Below are 19,709 nucleotides of genomic sequence, written 5' to 3' on the forward strand. Positions count from 1 at the left end.
TTTCTGCTATTAGAATGCGCTATTTTATAACACTGAAATATCAGTATAATTGCAAGAGGAAGTGGGAGTTGAGGTTAATTGGAGAAATTCTATTAGAAAACAGTGGATATTATTTTTTTACCCCTTCAACAATGTCATGGACTGTTAATTATTATAATCAGTTATAAATTTTGGTAATTATATATGTTCTATGAATAATACATAACAGGTTTAGGATAACTCCCTCACTTTATATAGTTCCTATACAGAAATTTTTTCCTTAACAAATATTTTTATTAAAATTTTTTTTCTGGTATCTTTAATAAGTTTAGAAGAAATTCTACTCATTATCACTAGTGGGTATAATATGTTTATTAATCTATAGGAGATGTTTCAGATTTCTAAATAGGATATCATTTGTTCCCTCATTGGTTCTGTTTTTACCTTCAAATTAAAATTTATGAAGGTTTGTATGCAGACAATAGCAAATGATACAGTTATTTGGAGTGGGCTACATTTCTCTAAACTTTTTTCTAAGAAAAAGAATAATGTCCTTATTCAAAGATTGCACTACAGAATAGGGTAAATAGGCTTTTTATTGGCTAATCTGGGATTCTAACTACTATTAATTATACATTTCTGGGTGAAAATTTTTTTTACTCCAAAAAGTTACAAATTTTAAAACTAAATGGTTGACATGAAACTCATTCCACAATTGAGGACTAATTCTTTTTTAAGTGTTTCTCCAGGAATTACATACTGAATAATTTTTATTTTGTACTTGAGGGCTGTTATTAACCAGCCTCGGTAACAATGTTTCTTATATTTATTCTACAATTTTAAGTTCTCTTCAAAATTATAGAATGAGTCTAGATTTCGAATTAAGTTGCTTTATTTTATGTATCTCTATTTGCCAGGAGTGTGTGATTAAGAGGGAAGAATCTTTTTAATTATATTATAATAGTAAGATTGTTTATGTGCTTTGGAATAATCCACCAAAAAGATAAAAACAATAAACTGGTAATCAGACAGCAACAAAACCTTTTTCTATCTGCTCACCTCAGCAAAGAGCTGACAGATACACGATGCTCTGTCAAACTTTATCAACTGCCATTGAAAAGCTATAAAATTGCAGAGTCGATACTTATAAAAGAGAAGACCCAGAAGATCTATCTGATATAATTCACTGCTGCTACCAGGAAACTAAAATGTTTGTATTTTTATTTTAGTGACATTGTACGCCTCCTGTATTCTCCTGGGAGTGTTCTTGAATAGCAGTATACCTATATTTTTTGAGCTTTTTGTGGAAACCGTCTACCCAGTTCCAGAAGGAATTACGTGTGGAGTTGTCACTTTTTTAAGTAATATATTCATGGGAGTACTTTTATTTTTCCTCACATTTTATCACAAAGGTAAGGAATTGACTTTTTGATTACTATCTAAATGTGTTATGAGAGAGGTTTGTGGCACTGATATATAGGGAATTTATATGGAGAATTCTCACTAAGTCAAATTACTTTATTGAGCATTTGAGCTTTTACATACCAATAAAAGAAAATACCTTCAGTTTTGTTTTGTTTTTTAAATGCATCCTAACCTGATCTAATGCACCCTTAGCTCCCTAGAATTTATTATCTAATTAGCCTGAACTGGAGCCCACCATTTATATTTAAAGCCCCCAAGGTGATTCTAATAAGCAGGTTCTCATTGCTTTTTAAAAAATACTTAGAATCTCCTGTCTTAACATAGGGTGTAAGTTAATTGTCAGGGGTACATAGTTTAAGGCTTAGGGATGAATGAGAAGTCGCCCAAGGAGAGCACAGTGTATAGAACAGCACTGTCCAAATGGAACTTTGTATGACAGTGAAAACGTGTTCTGCCTGCACTATGCAACCCAGTAGCCACCAGCCACATGAGGCTAGTGCAGCTCCAGAACTGGATGTTGCATTTCATTAAGTTTTAATAGCTGCGCGTGGTCAGAGCAGGTATAGAGTAAGAAGAAGGCTGAAGTTAGAACTCAGGGATACACCTTTGAAGAAGAGGGAGGTCCTTACAGAAGGGGAAGGAATGGGGTCCTGAACCCAAGCAGAGGGGTACACCCTGGACCAAAGGAGGCAGGAGAGAAGGCAGTGTCAGTGGCCCAGGGGCGGGCATGTTTGCTGACAGATTACTGAAGGCGTTCATTCTTGATGGCATCACCTTTCTGCTTAGAAGGCGGTTCATCTGTAAAGAGTTGGCGGGAAGAAAGTGGAGAAAGGGCTTCAGGAGTAAATGAGACTTTCAGACAGCCTTTGAGAGGGTGGGAGGCAGCGCTGCAGAGACTGCTGGGCGTGTTGAAGGCAGGCCCGCTGTTGTTGGGGTCTGTGGCTTCGTTCTGAACAGTTGCTTGGTTTTCTCTGATATTCTCTCTTCTGTAATTCTGTTTTACTATTTCAGAATATTTGGCCATAATTATATAGGATTTTTTTTTTTTGCATATTAAAATAAGAATTTATACTTACAACTCTTGAATATAAAGCTTTTACTAATTTCCACTAGGTTTATATTTCATTTTATTCCTCATCTTAACCAATCTAATATTACTACCTTATCCCCTCCCCATAAATTTGGGTAATTGGTACATAAAAGAATCAATAAGATACCAATGTAATAAATGGTCTAAAATTCAATGCTTCAAGAGGCCTAATTGTTTATGGGAAACTTTCTGACAGGCTTATAGTTACCTCCTTAGGAAAATAAATTTTTGAAACTTTCAAACCCGACAAAACAGAATTTGCCTTGGGTTTTGGACAACTTTTGGCGTAGTATTTTTATCTAATAGCAAAAAGCATACAAATGATATATTAATTTCTTGTTATAATTAACAACAAATAGATTATTTCTGTCAATTAATGCAGGTAAAGTGAGTTTTAACTTGGCTAAACCCAATGTATGTTTGGTCTGTCATCTGAAGGAGAGCGCTGCTACTGACTTCAAACCACTCTGAACTTCCTCCTGGAAACAGGTGTTTCCATTAGGGAACATGCCATCCCCGGATGTTGGACTTGTTGGACTAAGGGTTTGCTTCCAATTAGTTTTCTAAACAGAATCACCTAATAATTATTACGTATCAGCTTTAAGCTACTTCAGTTATGTCCCAGTTGCAATTAAGAGGCTCAGTGCCTCTTTGCCTGTAAAGTATCAGAGATGGCTGTGTTGCCCCTTCCGGGGTAATTTTGCAGCTCATGGGCACAGTTTTGGTAAATGGTCCTTGCAGCCTAGTAGAGTGTGGTTTTTCTTGTCTGCTAGAAGAAGAGTTTTGTCCTCCTAGTATTTAAAAACAGCAGTAGATGCCAAATAATGTTATGCCCCCAATAAACCTCTTGTATGCGGTCTCTAGACTGTAGCACGTATTTATTGATCAGTTTAAGGCAGGGAATATCCCTAAACTGCCTGACTGTGGAAGAGCCCAGCACACTCCTGACCATTTTGTGTGGCCAGTAGAATATCTCCGTCACTCCCCTAGATCCAGCTTCAGCCGTCAATCTGTTCAGCATGAATTAACTGGAACTGACATCAGGCAGTGTGCACTCATCCTACAGATTCATAGTGACCAGATACAAGCAGATAGTTTTGTTTCTTTGGCCCAGGCAGCAGAAGAACCACTGAGCACCATTTCGGCCACTTCCTGTCTCACTGATACAATCAAAGATTTATCTAGCTAGGGAAAAACAGCTTTCCTCTTTTTGGCTGGTTTCAGATCACATGTTCTTATACATTTCTGTGTAGATGTTAAAGGTTTCTGCCTAAACTCTGATTTTTGTGAAAAATGAAACTTTAATATATACTTTTAATCCAACAAGGTGATTTTCAGTAAGAAAAATCTCAGCACACGTTGACATTTTAGTTAATGAGAAGATGAATGTGGAAGAGCCTAGACCAGCGAGTAGCTGGCGCTGCCAAGTGTTTGTTTTGTTGCCTTCTACGTAATTAGCTCGTTGGCGTTAGGAATTTAAATATGTGCACTTCAACTTTAAAGAAATGCTTTAGTATGTTCGTTTGTGAGTGCGTCTACTGACTGCCCACAGACATACCCACATCTCTCCAAGGCTAAGGTTACTAGAACTATGAAAACTGTGCTAACTCTTTTCATGTATAATTAATTGATGTTGTCCCAAAAGTCCTGCAGCAAAAAACTGGGGTATGATGACACATAAATTGCAAATCTGAAAATTTTGTAAAATTATCTCCTAAAAACGTCTTTTAGTGCCATAGCCTAATACCCTCAACATAAATATATCCTCACCTGAGGATGTATTTTTATTCATTTTAGAGAGAGAAGAAGAGAAAGAGAGAGAGAAACATCAAAGTGAGAGAGAAACATTGAATGGTTACCACCCATATGCACCCCAATTGGGGATCAAACCCACAACCTTTTTGTGTCCAGGACGATGTTCCAATCGAGCCACCTGGCCAGGGCTCAATATTTTTTATGATAAATTGAATTCCCTTCCATTAAAGCCAGTGTTCAAATGTCATGATTTAGCCATTTTTAAAACTTGAAAAACTTGACGTCCAGCCAAGATGGAGGCATAGACCAATATGCTCTGTCTCCCTCCACAACTAAGAAGAACTATAACTACCGCAAAACCAAAAATAATAAGTTCCAGAAAATAAAGCTACATGGAAGTCCAACGTATGAAGTCATAAATAAGTGGTGCTCGTCTGGATGGGTAGGAGGGGCGAACCTGCAGCTGAGAAAGATTGAACAGTGCTGGAGGTGGCAGCTGCAGCAACTAACAGTGGGACCCGGTAAGCAGACACCTGCATTTAGGGGGAGGAGAGAAGCGCCTGGGAGCCGGCCCCGGCTGCAGACCAGACCCGTTGGCTCACGATTCCAGCGCCGGGGAAGGCAGACCCCACAGCCTGGTTCTCAGCAGAGAGTAACAGCAGGAATCCATCTTAGACCCCTGCCACCACACAAAGTGCCACAGGGTGGTGAGAAGAGTTGCCTGGTAATGATGACCACATGGGGCTCCGCCCAATACAGCATAGGAGGTGTGACAGCCCCGCCCAAGAAGGAAAGATAAACAAAACGGTCAGAATGGCAGAATTAATGATTGAAATACCAATCACACAACTAACGAAAAAACAAATAAAGGCCTTGCCCGATGAACAAATAGTGAATCTTTCTGAGGCTCAGTTCAGAGCCATAGTCATAAGGCAGCTTACAGACCTAACAGCGGGGCTGAATCAAGACAGGGAAGGAATGAAGGATAGTCCTGCTGAAATGAACAAAAATACATACAAGACAAGTGGTGAGGAAGGGAAAGCCATGGATCAAATCAACAAATCAGAACATAGGGAGGGAACGAACAGTCAACCAGTGCAGAAAGAGGAAACGAAGGGTGAGGAATATGAGGAGAAGCTCAGAAACCTCTGGGACGCTATAAGTGATTGAACATTCGAATTATAGGATTGCCAGAGGGTGAAGAAGAACTAGAAATTGAAAAATTATGTGAACATAGAATGAAGCAGAACTTCCCTAACTTGGGGAAGGAAATGAACTTACAGGTCCAGGAAGCACAGAGAGTTCCGGATAGCCTGGAGCCAGGGAGGACCACACCAAGACACATCATCATCAAAATGTCAAAAATTAAAGATAAAGAGAGAATCTTAAAAGCAGCAAGAAAGAAGAGAACAGGCATGTACAAAGAGGTCCCAATTAGACTATCAGCAGATTTCTCAAAGGGGACTTTACAGGCAAGAAGGGACTGGCAAGAAATATTCAAAGTAATGAAAAGCAAAAACCTACAGCCACGATTACTCTATCCAGCAAAGCTGTCATTCAGAATAGAAGGGCAGAGAAAGTGTTTCCAGGACAAAGTAAAACTGAAGGAGTTTGTTAGACCCAAACCACTGTTATATGAGATGTTAAAGGGACTTGTTTAGAAGGAGGAGGATCAAAACTATGAACATTAAAATGAAAACTGTATCACAACAACCAACAGCAGAAGCTAGGGAATCGAAACAAAGGCAAACTAAGTAGGCAATGAGAGAGGAAAAAGAATTATAGGTTTGGGGAACATATTGGGGGGAGGTCAGCGGGGCGGGGTAAGGGGGAAAAGGGAGGGAGATGATGTAGGAATTAAGAAGCATAGTAGGAGGGAGTGGAGTAGACAGGAAGATGTTGAGAACTATATCCACAACCAATGGGCATGGACTAAGGGGAGGGAACAACTGGAGAGGGGTGGGGAGCAGAGAGAAAAGAAATTGGGACAACTGTAACAGCATAATCAATTTTAAAAAAAACTTGAAAAACTTACCCAGAAGTTGTTATATGTCATAATTCAACTATTAACTACATGACAGAAAGGCTAGCATTTAATCACCATAAAGATCTATGGTTTTTTAGGTCTCTTCTCAAAGATGTTCTACACTTCCTGACTAGAGTTTATCTCCCCACAATGTGCTGTTGAGTCGGTGATTATATCAGAGATGGCCCTTCAGGGGTGTACAGACTAACCCCAAAATGGCCACATTAGATCGGCTTGCCTAGAAGAAAGGCTGCACTGTTGATTTGCTTGCAGACTGCCCATCACCGTCATTAACGGCAAATGTCACACAGGCTCCTATTCCAATGCCACTGCTTTGATTGATGTCCTGTTTTGATTCTGTTTGGGTAACTGGGACATTGTCAGAAGTTTCTTAGAGTTTTGTGACTTGGCTTTTTCATGATCATTTTTTAAAAATTGTTACGTGCTCCCTATTATAAACATATTTGTACAACTCAGTTGCTTCCTATAGTATTTCCTTCGAGTCTCTCAGAGAATTATTTCAGACAGCACAGTGATGCCTTACTCCAATAACTTCACTTACAGAATCAGTTTGGGAATGCCGTTCTGTTCTTCATATGCTCTGAAATGTGTTCCAGTGTTCTATTTTATAGCTTGTAACTTATTCTGAAGTTTGTATTATCTGGGTTTTGTTGTTGTTCTAGAAGCTTTGCAGCAGGTTTTGACTAAAAGCAGTAGAAGTTTTTTTGTTTTTTTTTTTACTTCAGTCCTTTCATTTTGAAGTAGCTGGCCATGAATGTGAGGCTACACTGTGGCTCAAAAGATTCAGGGACCTGGCTGAGGTGGGAGGCATTGACTACCAGAACAGGCTCAACAGATGTGGACAATGAGAAGTATTTTTGTATCAAGGGAGTAGAATAATGCAGTGTGTTGGGCAGTCAGGTCTGTTGGGTAATTAATGAGGAGTGGAGGGAGCAGGGTGTTACGCTATGCTGAAATCATGATGTCAGCTGGCACCTCTTGACTGAAAATGGAGAATTTTGCAAAATCATTGTAATTCTGGTTAAACCACCAAAGGCAAATAGAAGGTTGGTTCTGGATGATTGTATCTGGAACCAGACAAGTACTTAAAGGTGGTAGAAACTGAAAGCATGGCGTCATTGAAGGGAAAGAGGAAGTGGAAAGTATGATAGTGCTTCTGGAAGAAAAAAGAGGATGAGCAAAATCCTAATTGGTTTGGTCCCAACAGAGCATCACCATTTGGTCCAGAGCTCACTTCCCTGAGTAAAACATAGCACCTGTGTAAACTGTAAATCGGCAGAGAGAGTACTCAGGGGGAACAGTGTGTATAGTAAATACTAGAGAACCAGCAGACATATGGAGGCAAATTGTGGAGCCTTGGAGTACGGATTTGTATTTTCTCTAGTTAAGGACAACAGGAAGGAATTTCAGAAAACTTTGATTACTGTAAAAGATTTAAAGGGTAAGAATAAGAAAATTCCACTGGATCAGGACTCTATTGGCTCAATTATGTCACGTGACACCAGGCTCAGAAAGGACAGCAGTTGACTTTGCTGTTGCTAAGTCAAATGAGGCTTTTAAACAGACCATTTCCTGCTTGTTAGAGCAACTAAATTGTGGTTTATGCGAGTGGTTTTCAGTGGAAAGTGTACGGTTCCCTATTCTGACCTTTTGCTTTCTTAAAAGGCAGAGAACTTCGAAGAATGCTTATATTTGGCTGAGTCAGGTGAACCTACTGAAAGGTGGATTTGACTTTTCAGAGAGAGGCATGATAGTAAAAATGAGTCAACCAACCATGACTGAAGAGCAATCATGAGGCCTGTTTAAGGATTCATCTGAAGCCAGGTAGAAGGAATAATTTTACAACTCTGGTAAAATAAGGTCTGCTTTGGCAATATTTGACTAAGTTTTGCTTAGTATTGACAAAGTTTGGCAAAAACTTGATAGGTTTAAGAAGAGCAAGAACAAGTTGATTGTTGCTGTATGTTTGTTCTAGCTCCCCATAAAATGCAGCTTAAAAGTTGACTTTAAAGTCAAAATGCTCACTACAAACAGTATGTTGTTGTCACCGTTTTGCTGTTTTTTCTCTTCATATTTTTACTGCTTCTTTTTTGCCTATTAAAATTAGCATCAGAACTCCAGAGGCTGTATGGTTAACATAAAAGCAGAAAATGCCTGGTATGTCATTTCAGGGAATATTAGAATAAAGACCAGATCCCAGAGGTCACAGCCTTTCTGGGTGTTTAGATTATTTTCAATCCAAGTAAAGCACAGACAACAGCTTTGCATGTACATATCATTGGAATACATGTCTTTGTTACATGCTATATAATAGCCTGTCTAACTTTTAAAATGTAGAAATTGAGAGGTGGAGAGGCGGCTTTTGTGAGCATACTACAGTAAAAAAAGTATTTTTGGCACCATTTCTTACCAGTTGGTTGTCGTATTTCCATTCTTGAGTGTAAATTGCTCTTTTAGCCACGTGAATTATGGATTAAACTGAAGCAGCAGTGTGGAAATCTTTAGGATGACTTTTGAAGATTAGGGCAGTATTAGCATTCTTTAGAAGGACAAAGGGAAAACGTAAACCGATAGCAGTGCCCAAAGAAAAATGTACCAGGGAACTCCTTTATCTCATTTGTTGTTTTTTTAAATTGAAACTGCTAAATGGATATTAAACTAGAGAAGTTATCTCCCCCACCCGCTCTGCCCCCAATGCCAAGAAGCAGCTCATTTCTGCACACAGAGCTTCAGGATTGACTGGTAAAGTGGATCAGGGTTGAAGAAAGCTGAACAGATGTGCAGTTCAAGGGCCGCTGGAGCTGGAGGGAACTGCTGGAGGCAGCCACCATCAGCTGGTGCGTATCCCTAGAGAGAGACCCAGGTGTGGCCTGCTGGCAAGTCGTGAATTCATGAGCAAGCCTTTATGAAGAAGTGTGTTCTTGATTCCCTTAAATCAGATCACAACAGAATTGTCTGTTTAGATGATTCTTGTAGGTTTTCTGGTAATTGGTAATCGTACATAATGATTATGCTTGTAGGAAAAAAAAATCCTAGAAAAAAATAAGCCAAGATATTCACAGTAGTTTCTCTGAGGACAGAATTAGGATTAATTCTTTTTTAATGTTTTACTTTATTTTTAAATATATTTTCTCATCTGTTTTACAATGAATTACTACTTGATGTTTTTGCTGAGAATTAGATGTTTCTATCCAAAAAACCATAAAAGTGTTATCTCAAAGTTCAGCTGATTTTCTTATTTGTCTTTCTAATCCAGCAGATATTTCTAAACAAGGACAAGAATGAGGGTGCTAGAGGGCACTTAAAAAATAATTAACAACAACAACAAAAATTAACAAACTAACATTTAAAGGTGATTGTTTTTTTCTTTGAAGTTAATAGATTATTTTTCTGCCACCAAAGTCAAGGTGGATTAAATTGATAGAAAGTTATTAACAATATTGATTAAAAATATTCCATGTGAAAGCTCTGTAATATGTTACATACATCACTTAGACTCCAGATTGTCACTGTTTATCGAAAGCCAATTGTCAGGCCTTCTGGGGACATTGATCACAAGTGCCTTAGAATGCAGAGCCGGTTGCTCCCGGCACACAGGCAGTGTCTGCTGGGGACACACGAACGCTTACATCTGCATGTTTTTGTCTTACAGAGTTGTCTTGGTTCAACTGGTGCCTTCCCGGGTCGTGTTTGCTCAGTCTCCTCCTCATTCTGTGCTTCAGGGAATCCTATGACAGACTCTATCTTGATGTGGTTGTCTCAGTTTAATTGCACAGACTTGAAGGAGTTTGCAAAGAGACTGGAAATCAGTACTGCGTTCTGCACATTTCCTTGGAATTGCACGCCTAACAGGATAAGAAGAAGAGAGTAACTTCATTCAGAGGTTTTGTTAGGTTCCAGATGATCACATTAATTTAATTACTACTAAGTAATAATAATGTGGGACTTGAGTGATAAAAGACGATTTAAAAGCTCTAGAAATGGCGAACCTGTGCCTGGTTCTGGGGTGGGAAGTATGATGTCTCACACACAAAGCGCTACCTAAATAATTCTCCCTGTGCTCTGTGCCTGTGCTAAACTACTGATTGACTCATTGTAATTATGAAAAGAAATAAAGGGTGTCTATCATATGAAGATAACTCCTTCCCTACGTTACATATCAGACTAGGAAGAAATGCCAATAACTTCTAAAGAAGTTTAAATCTTATATTCAATTTTAATTCTAAAATAGCCAAGAGGTACAAGTAGCCACATGTACACTACATTTTTTTTCTAATAAAGCTGTTTCTTACATGACTCCTTATTTTTAATTAGGTCAGAAACCTGTGGCCATCTTTATTATGGTGATCAAGTGCTTTCCAGTGACTTCAGAACACATACTTTGTGTCTCAATCTTAACTTATCCTTGTTTCTGTGAAATACAATTTCATCTATTAGGCTCTTAAATAATTATATTAAAGGTGGCTAAATGTTTGATGTAGTCTCATTAAAATTTATGAAAAATGTAATTTTGTTCTGATTTAGTACTTTGTTAAAGAAAAATGACAAATCACATACAACATTTTGTGTCTTCAGCTTACATATTTATATGGGATGTAAGTGCACCACCAGCTATTACTTAGAGGGGTTACATTTTACTAAATGACCCTTGTTTGAAAATTACAATTTACAACATTAAAACTTTTGTTAAGTGATTCTAATTGCATTCTTGTATTTCAGTTCAAGTTGTAAAATATTCAGTTCTCTGTGGAGTCAGTCAGTGTGTTTGAGAGGGCAGGATTTTGCCAGTACTGGTTTTCTTTCCGTGGATGATAACTTTGTAAAACATAACAATAACTCATTGAATGGCTCTAAGACATGTGTTTCACTGTGACATAAAATATGCTCTGGTGGGATTACGATTATTACCACTATTCACATTCACGTAATTCCCCACACTGAAAAACCAAACATTTTCCCCCACAGTCAAGAATAATACTTTGCCTTCATTATTCTCAGCTTCATTCAAAATTGTGTCTTCCTTGTCAGCTAAATATATTTTTTATTTGTATTTTTGGGCAGACAGAGTACAAGGCAGCTCCTTAGGTTAGCCAAGGTGGTGAGGTATGGTTAAGGAAAGCTGATCAGCAATAATCTTAGTCATGTCTACATGTGTGCATATACCATCACACACACTTCTACACAGTTCCAAATGTTCCTCCTTGCACCCTTGATAAGTTCAAGGCTATGCATTAACTCTCCTCGGTCCTAGAGGAAGATTCTATTACTCCTGAGCCTTCTTCTAAGATCCTAAATTGTGCAACTGAGAAAGTAAGAAAACCCTGAAATTTAACATCTGTGAGTTACCTTTAAATCATGTTCCTTTATAACTGCTCTGCTGACTTAGCAGCAAGAACCAAAGTAACCACAGAAGTTGCTAAAAGGAAGAAAAACATGAAAGCTATGCTTATTTACCATTCTTCTTAAATAAAAATAAAATCACAGGAGACCAGAATTTTTAAAGATGGTTGAAAGCCAGTCACTAAGGTTATCAGTAGTTCATGATCAGATGCTAAAATAACCACCAGTCCTTCTATTTAGAAAGAAGATAGAGAGCAGAGGGAGGAATTATTAAGTATTAGGTTTTAGTCAGAACTCTTGTGTTTGAGAACATTGCTGTGTAAAGTTTTGCTGTAAATAAGGTTTCTGATATAGATCACCTTAATTATGGTTAATTCTATTTTAACAGAAAGTAAAGAATAACACTTTTAAAAATTACCTAGCCCTGGCTGCTGTGGCTCAGTGGATTGAGCGTCAGCCTGTGAGCCAAGTGTCTCTGGTTCGATCCCCAGTCAGGGCACATTACTAGGTTGCACGTCAGGTCCCCAGTTGGGGGTGCGAGTGAGAGGCAACCACACAGTGATGTTTCTCTCCCTCTCTTTCTCCTTTCCCCTCTCTCTAAAAATAAAATAAATAAATTAATAAATAAATAAAAGAAAGGGATCTGTACAAGTATAATTTTGTATAGTTAAGTATATATGGTGTTAAATTTTGTCATAGATCACATATTCATATTTAATTATTGAGAATGTTTACAACTTGTTTTTTATGAAGCCCTTCTAATGAGGGATTCAAACTAAGAGATTTTAAATTGATTCCTACCTTCTTATTTTTAAAATAATTTTCTTACTATTATATTTACTAAAATCTAGGCATTCATCTTGCTGTTTGCGTCAGTACAAGCTTCATTTTTAAACTCACGATCAAATACAGATGCATAGTAAATATGCTTTAAATTAATCTTAAAAACCACATTTAATTCCACATTTGTCCCTGAAATAATAAGTACAGGAATTAGTATGACTATACCATATTATCAAGCAAGTAAAAAAGCTGTGATATGAAGAAAGTGCCATATTAGAAATAATATATGAGAAAATTCCATCAGACCTGTTTGACCTAAATATAGGAAAAATGGAATCACACTCTAATTTGGAATTACACAGAAGAGAAAAAGGTAACGTTTATTTCCATACTATCAAACTGTTTGCTAGCCTGCTAGGAAATATAAGCAATATTTGGGGGGGAAGTGTTGGACCATCCTAGAAGAACAAAACTTGACAGGGAGATTTGGGGGTTCCCTTATAACAGCATCCATTGGGTACGTGGTGCTCAGTAAGCAGACATCACCTTGGCCACCCTGAGCATTCATTTCCTTTCAGGGGTTATCCTGACTCAGTTGGAACCTCCAAGTTACGAGGTGAACTAACACCAAGGCCCTTGGAAGTGTCACTTCTGGCCAAGAGAAGGGAGTGATAGAGCCTGCGGGCAGAGAGCACAAGCAGTCAGCCTCTCCCCTGAACCATGCTCCTTTGGGGCTGAAACGTTGGCCTCGTGTTTCACTGAACAGTTTTCTGAAGCTTGCCACTTGTCCTCATTACCTGGTTCCTCAGCTTTCTGAATCCTTGTGTACATCAGACCTCAGCTCCATCCCAGAGACTCCTAGATATCCTCCTCTTGAACTGTCTTCCTGGCTCAGATGTTTTCACCCCCTCCCCCACTCTCGCAGCTCTGAGGCCAGAAACCCAGCCCACTCTGGACAGGTAGTAGACCATCCCCTCCTGAACAGGATGCTAACATGATCAGAACATAAGTAAATCCAGGTACTCCAGAAGGATTTAGCACGTCTTCTCATGGCCAAGTCTTATAAGTTAGACTGTTTCCGTGAAAGGAGAATTACAAGGTCTCTAATGAGTTTCTATTGTTATTTGTTGCATTTTAGAATATGGACATTAAATTGCCTTACATTGTCTTTCTGTTGTGCTTTGGAACCTGGTAGGCCTCAAACGGTACCTTTCCACCTCAGCCCATACTGCAGAAGAGAATAAAAAGTTATCCTACCCCGTAATGAAAAAAATACAATTAAAAAATGTAAAAATTAAAAATAAATGCAAGCATTAACCATAAAAAAAGTAATCACACTCGAGCTGCTCTGTTCATTCAGCAAGGGGGAATTAAAAAAATTTTTTTTGAAAAGCTGGAAAATGAAACAGTACAGAATTCATTTTAGCAGTTTTGGTACCCATCGAATTATTTTAGCTCTAAACATGCTGGACTTGGTACATTGCAAGGCTTGGCCTCCGGAGGAGTTGCTGGAGATCCGCCCACATGAGGGCGCTCTTGGGGCTCCTTCCTGGCTCTTGTATTTCAAAGGGGAGGCTTCTGCAGTCTGGACCAAAATGGCCAGAATGACTTTTAATATACTTTAATGTTAGAAAATGATACTTCTTTAAGAAACTGCAATTTAATTTGGACTTCCTCTAATTCAGGTTGGTTCCAGAAGGATCACAGAATCAGAAAGATAATGTAATCCAACCACCTCATTTTACAAATAAGTAAACAGAACCTGTTAAATTAAAGGACACAGCTAGGGTTTAGCGGGTCACCAAATCCAAGACCAGCATTTTTTTTCTATAAATGATCAATGTGTCAACCAAAAGTAAATTCCTATAAATAAATGTTTTCATTTTAAAAATTTTTTAAATTAAACAAGAAATACATGAATGTATACTCACTATAAAATACTCAGTACTGACATATGAAGTGAACTCTACCAACAGTGCTGGCCAATCCTTTCTCCTTTCCAGAGGTAATCCCTAAGAATCAGAAATTTTTACATACATGTGTATAAAAACTTAGAGGGAATTTAAAATTAAGTGCTCTAGGGAACTGTTCCTTAGACTATGTTGGCATTAACTTTTCGGGCAGAAGCAGGAGTTTCTGAGGTCCTTATTTGTCTCCCCAGTGAGCCTGTGCCAAATGTAGCAGTGGTTCATATTTAGTAACATTCCACAGACCTAGTTATGTACCATCAAGCTCTTACCATATTCTAAAATGTAAAGGTGAATTTCAATGTGCAGTATTCTGTTTTTCTTTTGGGAAATGTAGCTTCTGTTTTTATGTCACCAGCTAAGGCCCATGTACTGAGAGAGAAGAGAGTGAATAAACTACTCACAAAACCCAAATAGATTTTCTTGACAGGGCCATCTTGGCTCTCCATCTCAGCAGAGGCCCACAACACTACAGAAAAAAGAGAATAAGCTTGTGGGGTTCCATTTTTTAAAAATAATAGATGATGAAGATTCTGGGAGCCCTTACTATTTTCCTGATCAGCTTCCTTAGCTATCCTATCTTCCAAGTGACCAGTAAAACCAGTGACCTACAGCAGGGCAAGAACTTTTAGCTTTGTCTGGTCTCTTCCTTTTCTGCCTGCTTTCCCCTCCTGGGTGTGTCCTAACTTATTTCTGACTATGCTGGAAGTAAGTTGTGTGAAATGCAGATTTTCTGAGTTGCCAGCATCAGAGAGGAGAGCTGGCCAATCGGTTTCTTTATGAACTAGATGAGAGGACATAGAGAAAGCACCCTGGCCTAGGAGCCCCAGGGCCTGGCTTGTGTCCCAGGCCTGGTGTCTTTAGCTGTCTTGATTTTGAGCAAGTCATGTCGTCTCTCACTTATTCACATCTCTGAAATGAGGGAGTGAACAAAATGTTCCCTAAGTTTTCTTCCAGTTCAGAAATCCAGATCCACTCTTACTTAAGTATTAGAAAATGACTGAGGGTCATGTAGTCTGTAAAACGCAGAGCCTCCCGGCCCAGTCACGCTTCCACTTGTGCAGTAGCCCTTCTACGATGCACGAACACGTGGACTAGGCCACGGCACTCTGAGTCAGCAAGAAATGGCTGCTTTATTGTCTGATAGGAGACAAACTACAGGTGCTATTTATTTCCCCGAAGGACTTCATACATGAAATTTAGGGTTTATTAGATTTATCAAGTGCAGTAAGAGAAAATCTCCATCTGATGTTGAGATAGCTTTCTGAGAGCCAGGTCAGAGCGCTGCATTTGCACACTGGAATCAGGCTAAACAGGAGCCTGTCCTTTGGCTTGGTTTGATTCATTGTGAGTCAGCAATGAGTTTTCACCTGCAGGGATCAGATTGTCAGGTCAGATGATAAAGCTGATCCTCAAATTTATATTTCTAGAGTTATGACGCCAGGGAGTTATAAGTTGACTTGCAATGGTGTCATCGCTACATGGCCAAATTCTGCCAGGAGAGCTGGGCAGGTATGTTACAGAATGACAGCAGAGCCCCATTACGTCAGGCCTGATATGCACACGGGTCTTACTTAGTACACAGGCCTCGCTGACCTGAAAGCTCTCAGAGAAATGAAGAGAAGACCAGCCCAGGAGCCAGGAGGCCTGCGTCTCCTTCTCTGCCTCCGCGGCAGCTGCAGAGCACCTTTGGGGCTGTGGGCCAGTCACCTGTTCTCCCCTAACCTCAGTTTCCTCCCCTCTGAAATAGGAAGGTCCGAGTAGATGTTACACTTCACAAAAAAGTTCTGTAGTTTTCTGATCTACACATAAGGCTGAACAGAAAATAGTAAATGACATGGAGGCAATACCGTTCACTCCAGCGGGGCTTTCAGTTCTACGTTAGTTATATGTCATAGGTGCCAGGCAGTTAGGGGAACTCAGGCTGTCATCGAATCCACTTGTTCCTTTGTTCGTTCATCCTTTTATATTCAGTGTGCAGAGTAATTGTGTGTACACAGTGTGTGCCTGTGAAAGGAAATCAGGAAAAATAATATTTCTACTCCTCAGGAACTTCTAGACAAATTTTTAAAAACAAATAACTCTCCTGAACTAACAAAGGAACAATGAGTTTCCCAAATACCTGATTATGCAAAGTAGGAACCCAATGTGTGTCTCATACCATCACTGACCGTAACTGGTTTCAAGGAAAGGATATTCTTTTCCATTGAAATTCTCATTATAGACAGAACTTGTATCTGTCTGGGAGCATAGAATCAATTTTGAGGAATCCCAAGCCCTATTATCCTTCCATGACTGGGGAATGGGTAATTGTTCCTCCCAGAAGTTGAGAATACTGTTGGCTCCTCCAACTTCCCCTGAAGACAAAATTTAACAAATGCATACACAATGTTTGTAAGATACACATACTCAAAAGGTCTTGTGAGTCTCCTTTCTGGAAGATATTTGAGTTTTAACCAAGAACAAGACTGAACACCAAAAGGAAGGTTCTAGTGATAGAACCTGGGATATCAGCCAGCCAGCCGGAAAAGGGTTACTTTGGGGGCTGGAGACACTGTGGAAGCCCTTCAGGCCTCCACCTGTGAGTGAACCTAAGCCCCACTGGATGCTACTCGATGCTTTGCTAGTGAAGTCCTGGCCTTCCTGAGCCTTTGCAGACACCCCAAGATTGCTAATAGGATAGGTTTTAGTTCTATAGATGATTTATTTACCACAAATGTCCGCAATTCCAATTTTACTTCCCTCCTCACCAGAAATATATCATTTTGCGAAACTGAGTGTTAGGAAAATTCTGCCTCCATTCTACTAAATTGCACCTACAAGTTTCAAACAAAGTCAGTTCCTTGATGCATACACATATTTCTCTGTAGGTCTGTGACTCAGAGAAGGTACCCGGGAGAAGTCAAGTGAGGTGAGGGATTGCACCTCACCAGCCACAGGCAGAACAGGGCCTCCATTGTAATCCACCGCACACTGAGGCTGTGAGCCGGGCGGCCTCTTTCTTTTTAGTTCCTTCTCTGAACTCACTAACCCACACTGCACTGCTCCTCCTGATCAATAAGTTACTGCTGAGAAAATAGTTGTAGTACATGATATAAATGTCTCCAGTAGACACGTCCTTCTCCATGGCCCCACAGTCTTTTTGGCTTGCACCCCAGAATTCTCGCTCCATGTCCCAAAGAAATCAGGTTACCGTCATCCTTTATAGGGAAAACAAACAAACAAACCCAGCAATTGGTATCTTAGCCCTGATAGTTTGCCCTCTTCTATCTCAGAATAGAGGAGCCTCTCCACATTTGTTGTCGTTTTTACGCAAGCTTGGAATAGTCCCCAGTGTCCCAGGCACAGGCAGCTCCGTGGTCCCTCCTGTTGCCCATAATTGTCTTTCTATCTAAGTGGGGGAAAGGTCACTCTAATGAACCAGATGCTGATTCCCCTGCCTAGTCACTCTTTTGTCAGTATTCCTGTCCCAATAAATTCTTTGTTATGTAGGTCCTGAAATTTATTTCATGTTTTTATTTACTTTAATTTTTGCTTACAAAGTTGCTTCTTGGATATTAAAGCAAGCTGTGATCTTTTTTCCTCTGAGTACTTTATAATAAGATTTGAACCTGACAGAACATTCTAGAATAAAGTCAGACGTATTTCATCAAAACCAATATTAAATGTTGGGAGAAGCAGATCTTTTTTTTTTTTTTAAAGGAACTGAGGTGGGGGAAGCTGTTTCTCATAACTCAACCAGTATATTTGGGCTCCTGCTGCGTGCTGAGTGCTGGGCTGGGCACTGTGGATACAGAAGCAGGTAAGACAGGTCCCGGCCCTCAGATAAATTCATATTCTGATGAGTCCATTCATAAAAACTGTGATTCAAAGTTTGCAACACCACTAAAATACTATTGGAAGCTTTGCACCTTATTTCTATAGCTGTTTATGAGATCTTACCCTGCTTGGGAAAATATGTTCTAAATCTTGTTTTCTTAGTTTGTTAAAAATTCTTGCTCTCCCTAATCTATGTATAGTTGTGTGGAACCTTTGTAGAGTAAAATGTACCCCCGGACAGCCTTTGAAGGGAAAGACAGAAATCTGTTTTAATGTCTTGAAGAGAATTGGAAAGGTTTTAAGGAACGATGACAAGGTTTCAAAGAGTTCCTGTCTGCTAGTGTTCATTCAGACAGGGGGTTAGGCAGAGGGAAAAACCTTCCTGCAAGGCGGGGGACCCAGGAGACCCCAGTGGAAGAGTTAGTGAGATATACCTGACATCTGGGCATTTGTAAATATGTCTGCTTTGCAAAGGTGGAGAAGGCCGTTTGGAGGCAGGGAGCTGCGGTGGAAGCAGGTTCCAGAAAACAGAATGCTGAAACCGGCTCATTCTCACTGAGTCATCTGGCCCGGCCTCCTGCCTCCACGCACATCTTGTCTGCAATGTGTCTGGCCAACTGCTTTTGCAGCTCTCGAGGGATGGCGCTTCCACAGCCTCCTGTCGTCTGTTCCAGAGCCAGCACTTAGAAGTTCTTGCTTTCAAAGAATGGAGGCAGGAGAGATGCGGTCAAGAAACTGCGGGTCAGACGGAAGATGAGTCAGGGCAGAGGACCCCAGCTGAAGCGCAGTGGCTGTGGGGCTGGAGGTAGAGAAAGAGTCCCCATGGTTCACACTCCCTTCATGCCCTCGAGCATGTGGGGCACAGCAAGGTGGAGCCTAGCCTCACAGATGCCATGTCTGGCACTGCGGAGGTTCCTGTTCTGCTCTGAGGAAGCAGTGGGACTCTAGACACCCACTGCCTCCCAAAGGGAACTGTTTTGTTCAGAAGTCTGTAACTTTCATGAAACCCCCTCTTTTCCATTTTTTTCTTTTTTTTTTTTTTTTGCATTTTTAAATATATTTTCTAAATTTTTATTTATTTATTTTTAGAGAGAGAGGAAGAAAAATAGAAAGAGAAGGAGAGAAACATAGATGTGTGAGAGAAGCATCAATGGTTGCCTCTCTCATGCCCCCAACTTGGAACCTGGCCCACAACCCAGGCATGTGCCCTGACTGGGAATCGAACCAGAGATCTTTTGGTTTACAGGACAATGCCCAACCCACTGAACCACACGAGTCAAGGCTCTCTTCCATTTTCAAGGGAACGTTCTATGATTGAATCGATGCCTTCAATTCCCTATTACGTTTCATGCACTCTGCCTGAGTAATTACTTTTCATACGCAATCATGAATGCAGAGAAAATCTTGGGTAGTCCAAGTGGACCTAGATTCAAATCAAGTTACCATCTCTTACTCCATTCAGAATTTTCCATCTGCTTCTACCCTCTCAGTCGCACTCCTAGAA

General features: G+C 39.8%; 1 protein-coding gene across 1 annotated transcript in view; it reads left to right on the top strand.

Annotated features, from left to right (window-relative positions):
* Nucleotides 1-10,769, top strand: part of SLC49A4 (solute carrier family 49 member 4) — a 95,300-nt gene extending 84,531 nt beyond the window's left edge. The window contains exons 8-9 of the mRNA XM_090277493.1: nucleotides 1,209-1,391; nucleotides 9,949-10,769. Coding sequence (XP_090133619.1) covers nucleotides 1,209-1,391; nucleotides 9,949-10,064 — 299 coding nt within the window. The 3' untranslated portion in view covers nucleotides 10,065-10,769. The remainder of the gene's footprint in view (nucleotides 1-1,208; nucleotides 1,392-9,948) is intronic.
* Nucleotides 10,770-19,709: the final 8,940 nt, after the last annotated feature.

Source organism: Furipterus horrens, unplaced genomic scaffold, assembly GCF_987537825.1.
Source record: "Furipterus horrens unplaced genomic scaffold, mFurHor1.1.pri manual_scaffold_1, whole genome shotgun sequence".
Lineage (NCBI taxonomy): Eukaryota > Metazoa > Chordata > Mammalia > Chiroptera > Furipteridae > Furipterus > Furipterus horrens.